The sequence below is a fragment of the Kogia breviceps genome, chromosome X (genome assembly GCF_026419965.1).
Source record: "Kogia breviceps isolate mKogBre1 chromosome X, mKogBre1 haplotype 1, whole genome shotgun sequence".
Lineage (NCBI taxonomy): Eukaryota > Metazoa > Chordata > Mammalia > Artiodactyla > Physeteridae > Kogia > Kogia breviceps.
The window spans coordinates 59,632,845-59,646,510 of NC_081330.1; the positions used below are offsets into that span (position 1 = coordinate 59,632,845).

Below are 13,666 nucleotides of genomic sequence, written 5' to 3' on the forward strand. Positions count from 1 at the left end.
AAAAGAAATGAGGTACATAATTATAATAAGGATTAGGAACACAGGTAAAAGGTAATTAGCTTTTAGCCAAAATTTTGATTACATGCCTCCAGAATTCCTCCAACTAAGAGTTTACAAATAACATTAAAATTGTCAGATGACTTACATATGTTTCTTCATTGCCGTATTACATTTACTTCCCACTCCTTGTATGTAATTTTGCAATCTGGTTTGTATTCTCATCTCAGTCTTGGAATATTCTCAAAGATTATAACCAACAACTCCTAAATACTAAATCCAATGGATTTTTAAAATCACGTTCCATCTTTTTCAATATTTTTCCAATATTTTGCACTATTGAATGACTAACTCATTCAACAAACACTTGCAGAATGTCTTCTATATGACAGGCATTGTGCTAGGAGCTGGAGATAAATAAAACTAAATTTTTGTTCTTGTGGTGCTTTCAAAAAGGAAACATATACCCTACATTCATAGGCAGAACACTCTATGAGAAAAGGATCACAGCAGGATCCTTTTTGACCCACCTCCTAGAGGAATGGAAATAAAAACAAAAATAAACAAATGGGACCTAATGAAACTTAAAAGCTTTTGCACAGCAAAGGAAACCATAAACAAGATGAAAAGACAACCCTCAGAATGGGAGAAAATATTTGCAAGTGAAGCAACTGACAAAGGATTAATCTCCAAAATATACAAGCAGCTCATGCAGCTCAATATCAAAAAACAAAAAAACCCAATCCAAAAAATGGGCAGAAGACCTAAATAGACATTTCTCCAAAGAAGATATACAGATTGCCAACAAACACATGAAAGGATGCTCAACATCACTTATCATTAGAGAAATGCAAATCAAAAGCAAAATGAGGTATCACCTCACACCGGTCAGAATGACCATCATCAAAAAATCTACAAACAATAAATGCTGGAGAGGGTGTGGAGAAAAGGGAACCCTCTTACACTGTTGGTGGGAATGTAAATTGTTACAGCCATTATGGAGAACAGTATGGAGGTTCCTTAAAAAACTAAAATAGAACTACCATATGACCCAGCAATCCCACTGCTGGGCATAGACCCTGAGAAAACCATAACTCAAAAAGAGTCATGTACCCCAATGTTCGTTACAGCACTATTTACAATAGCCAGGACATGGAAGCAACCTAAGTGTCCATCGACAGATGAATGGATAAAGAAGATGTGGCACATATATATATATATATATATATATATATATATATATATATATATATATATATAATGGAATATTACTCAGACATAAAAAGGAACAAAATTGAGTTATTTGTAGGGAGGTGGATGGACCTAGATTCTGTCATACAGAGTGAAATAAGTCAGAAAGAGAAAAACAAATACCATATGCTAACACATATATATGGAATCTTAAAAAAAAAAAAGGTTTTGATGAACCTAAGGGCAGGATAGGAATAAAGATACAGACGTAGAGAATGGACTTGAGGACACAGGAAAAGGGAAGGGTAATCTGGGACAAAGCGAGAGAGTGGCATGGACATATATACATGACCAAATGTAAAATAGATAGCTAGTGGGAAGTAGTCACATAGAACAGGGAGGTCAGCTGGGTGCTTTGTCATGACCTAGAGGGGTGGGATAGGGAGGTTGGGAGGGAGGTACAAGAGGGAGGGGATATGGGGATATATGTATACATATAGCTGATTTACTTTGTTATAAAGCAGAAACTAACACAACAATGTAAAGCAATTATACTCCAATAAAGGTGTTTTTTAAAAATAAAATAAATTTGAGAGGAAAGAAACCCAGAAATTGCAGTGGAGTAGTTTAAGTGCAATGTTAGAAATATGATGGAGCTTACTCTTGGTTAAGTAGGAATTCACCAGGGGAAGAAGAGCTGTGATGAGAGGAGGGAGGGTGAATGAACACTAATAGGGAGATGTTGTAATATATGTCAACATCCAAAGGTGAGAGAGAAAATAGTGCACTTGAAGAACTGCAAATACTGTTATTCAGTATATCCAGAGCATGGTGTGCAAACTAGTCACATTTCTCCAAACGCAAAATTCTCTCAAACCTCAGGTCCCTTTGCCTACCCCTGGTTTTCTTACTATCAGTTTAAGAGGCAAGGACCCAGGAGAACCTTTTACTATTGCCCCATCCCCACCTATCCTCTCTTTCTCTCACTTATGAATGCTTTCTTCTTCTTGTGTTATGTTTTTTCTTAGGTATCCTTCTATTTTTTGCTCAAATACTCTCATTTTATTGATTAGAACAAAGTAGAAAGTCTGCCTAAATTCATATCAAAGAATACACACTTTTATAAAAAGCAAACCTGGAAGCAAAGAGGGGGAACCACAGTGCATTTAAAATATTTCTTGATTTACAAAAATCTTTATTTACACATAACATGTCAGGATTATTGCTATTGCATAACATGAGGTACACCTTAAGTTCTTCTTCTTTAGAACAGCAAAATAGTTTATTCATGAATATATATAACTAATCTATTAAAAGTCTGTCTGAGGAAAGCTGTTTTTTTTTGTTTGTTTGTTTGTTTTTTTGCAGTATGCAAGCCTCTCACTGCCGTGGCCTCTCCCGTTGCGGAGCACAGGCTCCGGACGCGCAGGCTCAGCGGCCATGGCTCACGGGCCCAGCCGCTCTGCGGCATGTGGGATCCTCCCAGACTGGGGCACAAACCAGTGTACCCTGCATCGGCAGGCGGACTCTCAACACTGTGCCACCAGGGAAGCACAGGAAAGCTGTTTTGAATGATGCTAATCTCTTAAAGTTAATAAAAGTGTCTCAGTTAATCTTTTAAATTTTATTATATTGTTTTTAGAACAGTAGATTAAACTGTTTCAGGGAATCTACAATAACTGTGCTATATGTGTAGGGGTTATTTCTGATTTATTATTTTAAAAGAAGTGTTGCACTGTTGAATATAACAAACAAAAACAAAGTGCATTATTACTTACAGTATATTGTACTTTGCTTTTACAGTATATATAACCACTTACTTGCAAAAAGGCTCTCCATCTTTGCATGCACAAACACTATTCTCTGGACAGAAATGTGTTATATTCCCTGGACAATCATCAAAGTCAGTCACAGATGTACAGTTGGCTGTAAATAACAACATTCAATAATCCCTCAACAATATAGAACAAATGTTTCAAACTTAGCTAATACACATGTGAAAAGTTCTACATGTTAGAAAAACTATATGTTAAAGAATCTTAAAACATAAAAATGAAAATAACTTTGTTGTACTTTGAAAATATTCAAATATCATATTTTCAAGTACCAGTCTCCAAACATCAAGATGAACAACACAAGTCATTTCATTCTGTTATTTTGTACCTGATGGATTTTTACAACATGGCTTTAAAAACAGTCACTACACGCATTATATCTCAAAGGCTATCTAACATTTGAAATAAAGTTCTTTTGTACTAAATTTGAGAATCATCTCTGGCTAAGGGAGGACAAAACAATATATCCAAAGATAAGATCAACATACATCCTGGTTTGCAAGGACAGTTTCAGTTTATGCCTTTTGTCCTGGAATAAATATTAATACTGCTCTCTTCACTTTCAAAGTGTTCTGGTTGAGACAGGTAGATTATTTACCCTACTAGTAGGCCACAGGGGGTGGCAGACACCTCAGCCCCAATCCTTGATGATTTCCTGATATTTCTAAGGTTACCCTGGAGAGTCATTCTGTCAATGATATAGCTGCAGTACCCCTTCCAGAAATCTGGATTGAGAAAAGGTTTTGTAGAGTCTGAAAATCATTGAGTAGGAAAATTTATCTGGAGTCACAGGACCTATAAACATGCACAGAAACTGTAATTTCAAGAAAGGGAAAACTATTTTGACCCTCCACCAGCCTAAACACAAAGAAGTGATTCTATAAGTGTGAGATTTCAGATTGCTCGAGTCCCAAGGTTAGAGGTGACAGGCAAGAGGGAAAACAGCTCCAATAAGATCAGGCCTATAGAATCCAAAAGAAAACTGTTTGCCCTTTGGAGAGCATATTTTTTCCTAATGTAAAATATGACACATTGATTTTGCTACATAAACATATATTTTTTTTAAATAAATGAAAGGGTGACATTTCAGTTGACCAAAATGCACCACTGACCATCGAAGTACCAACTAACATTGCAAAACTCCCTCACCAGAATTAGTGGGTCAAATGGTACTGCCTGGAGAAATTTCAACAGGCAATATTTTGAAAAAGAATTGTACTTCTGGTCTCGGCAAAGATGTTAGGCCATTTTACAGACCAATATGATTATATAATTTATTTCTTTGGATATCTCTTTCCTTTTATAGCGATTCACATGGTTTATATTATGTCAAGTAAGTACCTGTTTGTATTGGACATGTTAACAGAGAGAAATTTTTCTGTAGTATAACCTTATATATTATAAGAAACAAAGTGTTAGATACAAATAGCCTAAAACAATCACTAATATTGATGCAAGTAAATATTTTAGTTGGTAGTCCATAGAATTTTTCATACTTATCTTAGATATCAGAGACAAACATGTCAGCTTCAAGATAAAACAATTATTTATCCCTTCTAAGAATAAACATCTTTTAAAAGAACCAGATACTTTCAGGTTTGTGAATTTTTAACAACAGAACCTTTGCTTAGAGTTCTGTTTAGTCCCTTAGGCTACCTACTGCAGCCTTGATTCCTTCTCTGATTAATATCTAATGAATTCTTTACATCTTCAACCTATGGAAATAAAGCAATTAAAAATTTCTTACGTTGTGCACAATGTACAGTCAGAAAACAGCAGGATATGAACAAACTTCGAGTCAATATAAACATGCAATCCACCATCGTGAGAGTAAGACAGAAATACGAACAGTCCTCACAGCAGCACTTAAAGACTACTGCAATTATGAGAGAAGATCAGCGAACAGAGACTGTGAGTGGTTAATATAGGAGATAAGTGAGCATGGATTTTGAACTTTCTCCTCCAGCCTGCATAAATTACTAGATAACTTTTCGTTGTATACTTGTTGGTTCCTCACATCTATAGTTCCTATATAGAGAACATACATGACTTGTTTGTGAATTGTATACTGCTTGTGTTTAGTCACAGGCATTTGTTACTTGTAAAAACTATTTGTTCATCTTTGTGCTAGGTTTCATCATGTTTTATTATTTGCCAAAAAATCCCCCACATCTTATGCATGAAATATACTGCTACGAATGCAGTTTTCAACCCTGTGCAAATCAGAGATCTCTGATCTTATAGCCACAAGGACTGCTAAACAATAATCTGAGGATATCATTGAGTACCATTGACAAGGATAAGAGATGAAGAAAAAGTAAGGGAAAAAAAGCAAATGGAAAAAGACAGAAAGAGTGAAACAGAGGTAAGGAGAGTTGCCAGGAAGAGAAAATAAGGAGGAGATAGGGAAGGAAGTATTAGGCAGGGCAACAGACACAGATGTAATCCAGCTGGGACACCAGGCTTTCCTTAAGATTCATTCTCTCTCTCTCTCTCTCCCTCTGTCTTACTTTCTCTCTCCCTCAAGTCTACATTTGCCAGGATGTCACTTCACATTCTGCTAATATTCTCTACCATATATTTTCCATTTAGGTCATTTTGATAAGTTGTTAACCTTCTACCCACTTTGTATCTCAAATTCTACTACTTCCCTTACCTATTGTCAAATACATTTTATGTACTATTTCTTGTTTGGAATGTATGCATTTTGTACTTTATTCTCCACTCCTTCTTCCTGGAAACCAATAAAATGGAAGTTTCATGAGAATGAGAATTCCAGGGTGACTCATGCCACCTGTTAATGAAAATAATATTTTATCTACCTGGGCACCTTGACCTACTATAATTTATTTGTTTCCAATAATTATATCTCATTTGAAAAATAATCTCCTTGTTTTAGAATACTTATAGCAGTAAAATAGGTACTTCATGGTATTAGTACAATATGATGAGAATATATATAACCATCTTTGAAAAATGGGAATTTTTAATTAATTTCTATTATCATGAGAACCAAGTCCTTATTTGAGTGTTTAGTAAGAAATAAGATACAAAGGGTTATGAACAACAGAGAGCAGTAGAATCTAACTCTATGTAATCTCTGTCAGAATTCCCTTCAAAAAATTACACTGGACTTTGAGATGAATCGCAGCTTCTCTTGGTTCAGAATTTATAGATTACTATTGTCCCTAAAGTGCTCTGCTTAAACATTCTGGTGACAGGTAACTCAGACCCTCTGGAAGCAGCCAGCTCTGTCAGAAGTATTAGTCCTTCTATTAAACCAAAGTCTACTCTCCTGAAACTTCCAGTCAATATGGAGCAAATTTACCATGGACCACTGAAAGACCTGCCATATGGTGAGACTTCAGAAACACAGTGGCAGACAACTTGTGGGGAGAGAATATTTCAGCTAATTTATCTCATTTACTATGGGTGTAGTTAATGTCCCCCTTCTTCATCTCTATCCTTTCTAAGACATTAAGATATTTTTGTACTGAAAGGAATAATGAGTGACAGTAACATTTTTAATGATAATGATAACTCATACGTTGGTTCTCAACTTCTCTTGCTTACTTAAGGACTCTGCTCAGCAATGCTTCCCTCTCTCTTCTGCATTAGAATTTTTGGTTCTCCATTGGATCATTCCCATCAATAAATGTGCTCTCATGCCAAGCATCTCAAAAACAAAAAAAAAACCCTGACCTTACATCTTCCTCCAGGTATGTTCCTTTACTCCCATTAACAGCAAAATTCCTCAAAGGAGATGTCTAGACTTGTTATCTCCAATTTTTCTTCCACTGTGTCTTGAACCCACTTCAGTCAAACTTTCTTCTCACTATTCCACTAAAATTGCTCCTAGCATGCTCACCAATGATTACCATGATGCTAAATACAATGGCCAATTCTCAATTCTCAACTTACATGACTTATTTTGGTGACCATGTGTTCCAGTTTGCCCAGGACAGTCATGGTTTTATCCGGTTCTACCCACGTGATTATAAATACTGTTATCTGTCACTCTCATAAGTGTCCTATTTTGATCACCCCACCATACCTATTTGACACAGTTGCTTACTCTTTATTTCTTGAAAAACTTTCTTTACTTGGGTTCCAGGACATCCCTATCTTTTGCTTTTCTTCTTAGTTTTCTGGCCATTCCTTTGGAGTTGTCTCTGTTGGTTTGTTAATTTCTTAACCGAGGTCTATAGCTAAACTTCTTCTCTTTTCTATCTCACTTCATAGGAGATATCATCTCACCCCATGCAAATGACTCCTGCATTTCCACCTCTACTCAAAACCACTCAAAACTCCAGACTCAAATATCCAACAACCTACCTGACATTTCCACTTTGTTGTGTAATAGGTGTCTCAAATTTATTTCCAAAAGCCCCTTCTGATCTTTCCCCTTAAACCAACCCCTCAAAGTCTTACAATAGACTAAGATTGTACATACTCTAACCATATATCCTTCTAATTGCTTCCTTGTTTACTGAGTTTCAAACCACTACACTGGCCTCCTTACTGTTATTCCAAAATGTTAGGCACTCTCCTTCTCTGGGACTATGTACTTGTTGTTCCCTCAGCCTGGAATGCTCCAACTCCAAATATCCAATAGTTTCACTCTTTCATTCTTTCAACTTTCTGCTAAATGTCAACTTTTAAGTGAGGCCTTCCCTGGCCACCCTAATTTAATTTTGCATCACCTCTACAACACCAGCTCTTCCAAATTTCCTTCCTTGTTTTGTTTTTTCATAACAGTTATAACCACCTGACATTCTATACATTTTGTTAGCTGATTATTTCTGTCTCCCTCAATTAAAAGGTAAGATTCATGAAGGCAAGGATGATATTTAAGCAGAGACTTAAAGGAGTTAATAGAGGAGTCATGCAGTTTTTTACCTGAAGGGCATTCTGGGCAAAGGGAACAGGATGACACCATGTTACTGAACCAAACTTGGGTTCACTTGCTTGCGTGCAGTAAAGCCAATCTACTGACATCGGGTTGTGGTGAAGGAAAGTGCAGTATTTATTGCAGGGTGCCAAGCAAGGAATCTAGGGCAGCTAGTGCTTAAAAGACCAGAACTTTCTGAAGGCTTTCAGGGAAAGGTTTATAAAGACAGGGTGAGGGAGTGGGGTTGTTGGGTGTGTGATGGGCTCATGGACAGTCCTCTGATAGGTTGGTGGTGAGGTAATCAGGAGTCAACATCATCAACCTTCTGGTTCCAACCGGTCTGGGGCAGCATACTGGGGCAGTTAACTTCTACCTGGTGGGGCTTTCAGTATGTGCAAAACAGCTCAAAAGACATGGTTCAGAATATTATCTATAGTAGGGGTCCCCAACCCCCGGGCCATGGCCTGTTAGGAACCGGGCCTCACAGCAGGAGGTGAGTAGTGGGTGAGTGAGCAAAGTTTCATCTGCTGCTCCCCATCTCTCCCCCTCGCTCACATTACCACCCGAACCATATCCCCCATCCCCAGCCGTGAAAAAACTGTATTCCATGGAACTGGTCCCTGGTGCCTAAAAGGTTGGGACCACTGATCTATAGCCCTTGAGGAGGAACTAAATGTCTTTGACTTTGTTTAATGGCTAAACTATTATTATTTTGTCTTGCTTGACTGTTTTCCTTTCTTTCTGCATTTTCTCACTTCTCTGATTAAATGTACTCTTTGGAACTCAGGGAAGCTTAGGAGGCTACAGTTTTTCTACAGACAAGAGGCAGGTGGAGGACATGGAGGGGTACTGTTCTGAGAAGGCTCCATTGGGTCCTGCTCAGTTACAATTATATGACTTAAGTTTTTAAAAGCATCACATTGGCTACTGAGAAAATACTTCAAGGGTAAAGGGTAGAAGCAGGGGGACAGTAGAAAGCTATCATGGCCTTCTGGTTTCAGCTCCCATAAGTGAAGAGCTTGTAAGTCATCACTCCCTTCCTTACAGCAAGGAAAAGGCTGAACAAACTGAAGATCAGTGATTTTCTTAGACACATCAGAGAATTGAGGTTACAGGCCAAGTCATTGCCACCAAAACTAGAGTGACAGGTGAACATAGAAAATAAAAGTCCAGATTGTCTTATCTGGAATAGAAGCCACTGGAGCCAGTAACTGGTAGAAACACTTAAATGCTAATTGAAGAATTGCTGGAGGCTGAACATCGACCAGCTGGAGAGTTAAAAAACTCCTGGGGCCCAGTCTAGGGGCTGGGAACACTTTCATTAATTTTAACTCCAGGAGCCCTACCAGATTCTCATGGTGAAGATCAGAGGAAAATTTCTCATACTTTGGGCAGGTGGAGGGGAAAAGTAACCATACTGAAATATGACCAGAGGAAAATAACCACTTTGAAATGTCCATAGAGTTCTTTTCTCTGTAACAAAGGCCTGCCCTCAAGGGAAACTACTTCACCAGAGCCTTATCTGACTTAAGGGGAGGGCATTTAGGCAACTCCAGCCCCCTATAGTTTTCTTTTTTCAGATACAAGAGGTGAAAAAAAACTAAGAAATCCTTCTGAAAGTCACAGCCCAAGGACTCAGGCCCACTAACAAAATGAGATCTAATCACTAGATTGTAGAATGCTTCCCCTCCCCAATACCTTACTGCCACATCAACAGGGTTGAAGTATAATAACAGTGGATTACAACTGAGAGAGCTGCAAGTCACAGACTTTATTTAAGGAGTCTCTAGGAAAAACCAAAGACAATAGGAGGCAAAAACAAGGACACGAGAGGGCATTTTAGTCACTGACACCACAACTATAGCAAACAGTAAGTACAGCCTAACTCCAGCTAAACATAATACCTTACACTAAAGGTCTACCTACATTAGCTCCTTCTATATCATATATTATATCCAGTTTTCAAAAAAAGAAATTTAGCATGCTAAAAAAACATGCTAAAAAGCAGGGAAAAAAAAGTCTGAAAAGCAAACCAAACCAAGTATCAGAACCAGACTCAGATATGGCAGAGATTTCAGAATTATCAAATTGGAAATTTAAATTTATTGTGATTCATATGCTAAAGCTTCTAATGGAAAAAGTGGACAACATGGAGGAATAGATGGGTAAGGTAAGCAGAAAAATGGATGCTCTAAGACAGTGCCAAATGAAATGCTGCCAAGCAAAACACTGTAACAGAAATGAAGGACACGTTTAATGGGCTTATTATTAGACTGGACATGGCTGGGGAAAGAATCTGAGCTAGAAAATATGTCAATAGAGAAAGAGAGAGAGAGAGAGAGACCTCCATCAAGCTAATTGCCCCTTCAGTTATCACTATTTCTTTCTTCATAGCACACCTAGTTGGAAGAGTAACACTCATTCATTGTTTCTACTCCTTCACTTCTTATCCATTCCTCAGCCTATTGCAGTTTGATTCCAATTCCTTCATTTTACTGAAATCAAAACTGTACTCAATAAGTTTATATACAACCTAATTGTTGCTAAATCCAGTGGGTACTTTACAATCTTTATCTCCTGTGAACATTTACAGCATCTGACACTGGTGACCACTCCCTTCTGGAAACTCTGTTCCCTTGGCCTCTGTGACGCCACTGTCTTTCTGACTTTCCCCATACATTTATGTCAATTTTTTTCAATCTTCTTCAGGTGCTTCTCTTCTTCCATTTAGTCTGTATACATTAGTACTCCTTAGGACTCTATCATTAGGTTTTCATCTTCTCATCTTCTAGACTCTTTATTGAGTAACCTCGCTGTGATTGTGTCCTCAAATACCATGTCTTTGAAAGTAGTTCTAAATCTATCTCCAGCCCAGATGTCAAACTGCTAACTGAATATCTTTGCTTGGAAATTTCAAAGATACCTCAAGTTTGATTATGACTGAACTCATAATTTTGTTTCCTTGCCTGCTCCTTTCCCTTCCTATTTGCCATGTTTCATTAAACTGTACTCTTATCCATCTACTCACTAAAGCCTCAAACCTAGGGATCTTCCTATGACCTACCATCTCCCTCATCCTCACATGTAGTCAGTCACCAAGTCTTCTCACTTCTACCTTCTAAAGAATTCTTGAATGTGTCCCTTTCCCCCATCTCCACAGCTTTACTTCCGAACCTCATTTTTTTCTTAAATCTAGATTAAAGTAACAAACTCAACTGGTTTTGGCTCTTTCCTCTTTTCATTAGATTTATCTCTAAAACACAAAACTTGTCACTGTTTTGCTTAAGTTCCTTCGATGGCTTTCAGTCACTTCTGGATAAAGCCAAACTCCTTAGCAAAGTCATACCAAGTTCTTTCAAGATCTGGCTCCCCCGATCTCTTCAACTTCATGTATTGCTACTCCTCCTTCCCTCACACTCTAAGCATTGAACAAGTTGCAGATTTCTGGAATCCTTGCTTTTTGTTATCTCCAGACTTTCATAAAGGCTTCTTTTACTACCTGAAATACAACCCCTCTCCTTTAATATGAATAACCCCTATTTCTCAACTGTAACTTAGCTCAGAATGTCACTTCCTCCAAAAAGCCTTACTTGACCCTTCAGTTTGAAACGGATGTTCTCTTTGTCTGCTCCTTTGGCAGCAGCTGCATATCTCTAGCACAGCACTTACAACAACTTTTTAATCTATCTATCTATCTATCTATCTATCTATCTATCTATCTATCTATCTATCATCTATCTATCTCTCCAATAATACTGAAAACTTTGAGAGCAGAGATTTATCTTATTCATCTTTGTCTCCTCAGAGCCTAATGTAATATCTGTCTGACATATAGTAGATGATCAATAAAGTTTTATGAATAAATGCTTAACTGAATGAATGCTTTTCCCCTTTATTCAATCTAATCTCCAAATTTCTACATTCTCCTTCACTCATTTTTTCCCTTTTTTATGAGCCAAACATTTCTCTTTTTTGATTTAATGTCTTAAAGACTTCTGTCTTGAAGTTTTCCACTGGGATAAAACTTTGTGTGTTTGTGTGTGTGTGTGTGTGTGTGTGCATACATATACACACACGTATATTCAAAGAACTTTTATGTTGTTATTACTGAAATAGAATACTCATTCATTAGAGTTCATATGCTTTTCGAGTTTTAATTCTGAGCACAGAAGAAATATTTGCTCCTGGTACAAGCTTACTTTATTTACTTCAAGAGCTCCCTAAAATATCTATTTCTTTCAGTTTATTTTTGTGTAATGCAAAGAGGTTAACTTACTCTTTTCCATATAAGGTAATATACATCCAGTATTTGCTTCATCATCATAATTATAGAAAACAGGAGGAATTAAAATAATTTATTCATGCAAAAGAGTTATGTAACTACTAAATGGCAACACAAGACAATGATATAAAATAACTTACATTATGGCATGGGTTGAAAAAATTCAGTAACAATTCAGTTTTTGTTTGTTTGTTTGTTTTTTAATATCAGTTTTTCTGTTATTTGCCAACAGGATATGGAGGAAATTAAGATCATTAGATCACAAAATGTTAAAACTGTAAGCTGCTTTGTTTTACAAATGGTGAGAATGAGGTTCAGGGAAGTTAATGACTTCAATCAAATCACACAGTTTAGATTAGGGGCTAATGTGAACTAACATTTCTGTTTTCAGACCTGATACAATGAATAATAATAATAAAACCTACATTTATATAGTGCTTTAAAGTTTAAAAAGTACTTTCACATGCATTCTCCTCTTTGATCCTCAAAACCCTCTTTGAGGTACGGCAAATATTATCCCCAATTTATAGATGAGAAAGCAGGTGGTGGTGGAGGAAGGGCTTAAAGAGATTAAATAACCTCTCAGATTTATATAACTAGTAAATATGTAGAGCTGGGATTAGGATTCAAGTCTTTTGGCTCTAAATCACACAATAAATCACAATAAACTAAATAGGAATCTGAATCAGCAAGTTAGTAACAAAAATTAATTTGCTTTTTAATTTAATTTTATCTTCTCCTTTTGGTAAAATACCTCACTAAAGAATTATAAAATGTCAGACTTTGAGGAAGTTGAGTTGATAAATTAAAATACTCCCTGAGTCCATTTTCCAATGTTTCAAAATAATTTTGAACTTTGATTCATGAGTCACTTTAACTATGGTGAATAATTTCCTATAATGGTATATATCAGCTTAAAATAATCAGCAAGGTGAAATTTTTAATGAGAGGAATAAAGGTCATCATTGGATATTTCAACCTCTGGAGGTTTGCTCAAGTCTTGGGCAACATATTAGGTACCTAGCCCTGTGCTAGGCCCTGAAGAGATTTTTTAGACCAGGAGCAACACAGGATTACAATGAGTGAAGCATACTTAAATCTCTTAAACTACATCATGGGTCAAGTAATTCTTTCCCTTCAGAGTTCACTAATAACCTTGAGCAGGCAGTTCACAATTTTTGAAAAAAAATCACCCATACAAATTTAAGACATTGCTTAGCAATGGATCACATATTCGGTGAGGTCTTCAATGGAATAATTCAAGAATGAATTGACTGGAGTGTGGAAGGACAGTTTTAGTATTGCAAGTTTCATGGCATTGATACATTGCAAAGAAAACTTACAGTTTGCTAGTAAAAAGATTTGAAAATCACTTGAGCATTCAAACATGGTTTTGGTTTTTTTTTTCCAATTATATATATATATATACATACACACATATGGTTTTTCATCTGAAATCTGTACATTGCA

At 36.7% G+C, this 13,666-nt stretch overlaps 1 protein-coding gene across 1 annotated transcript in view; it reads right to left on the reverse strand.

Annotated features, from left to right (window-relative positions):
* Nucleotides 1-3,058: 3,058 nt before the first annotated feature.
* The window catches only part of APOOL (apolipoprotein O like), a 178,889-nt gene continuing 168,281 nt past the window's right edge, over nt 3,059-13,666 (reverse strand). Inside the window, exon 9 of the mRNA XM_067023128.1 lies at nt 3,059-3,114. Within this exon, the coding sequence (XP_066879229.1) occupies nt 3,097-3,114 (18 nt within the window). The 3' untranslated portion in view covers nt 3,059-3,096. The remainder of the gene's footprint in view (nt 3,115-13,666) is intronic.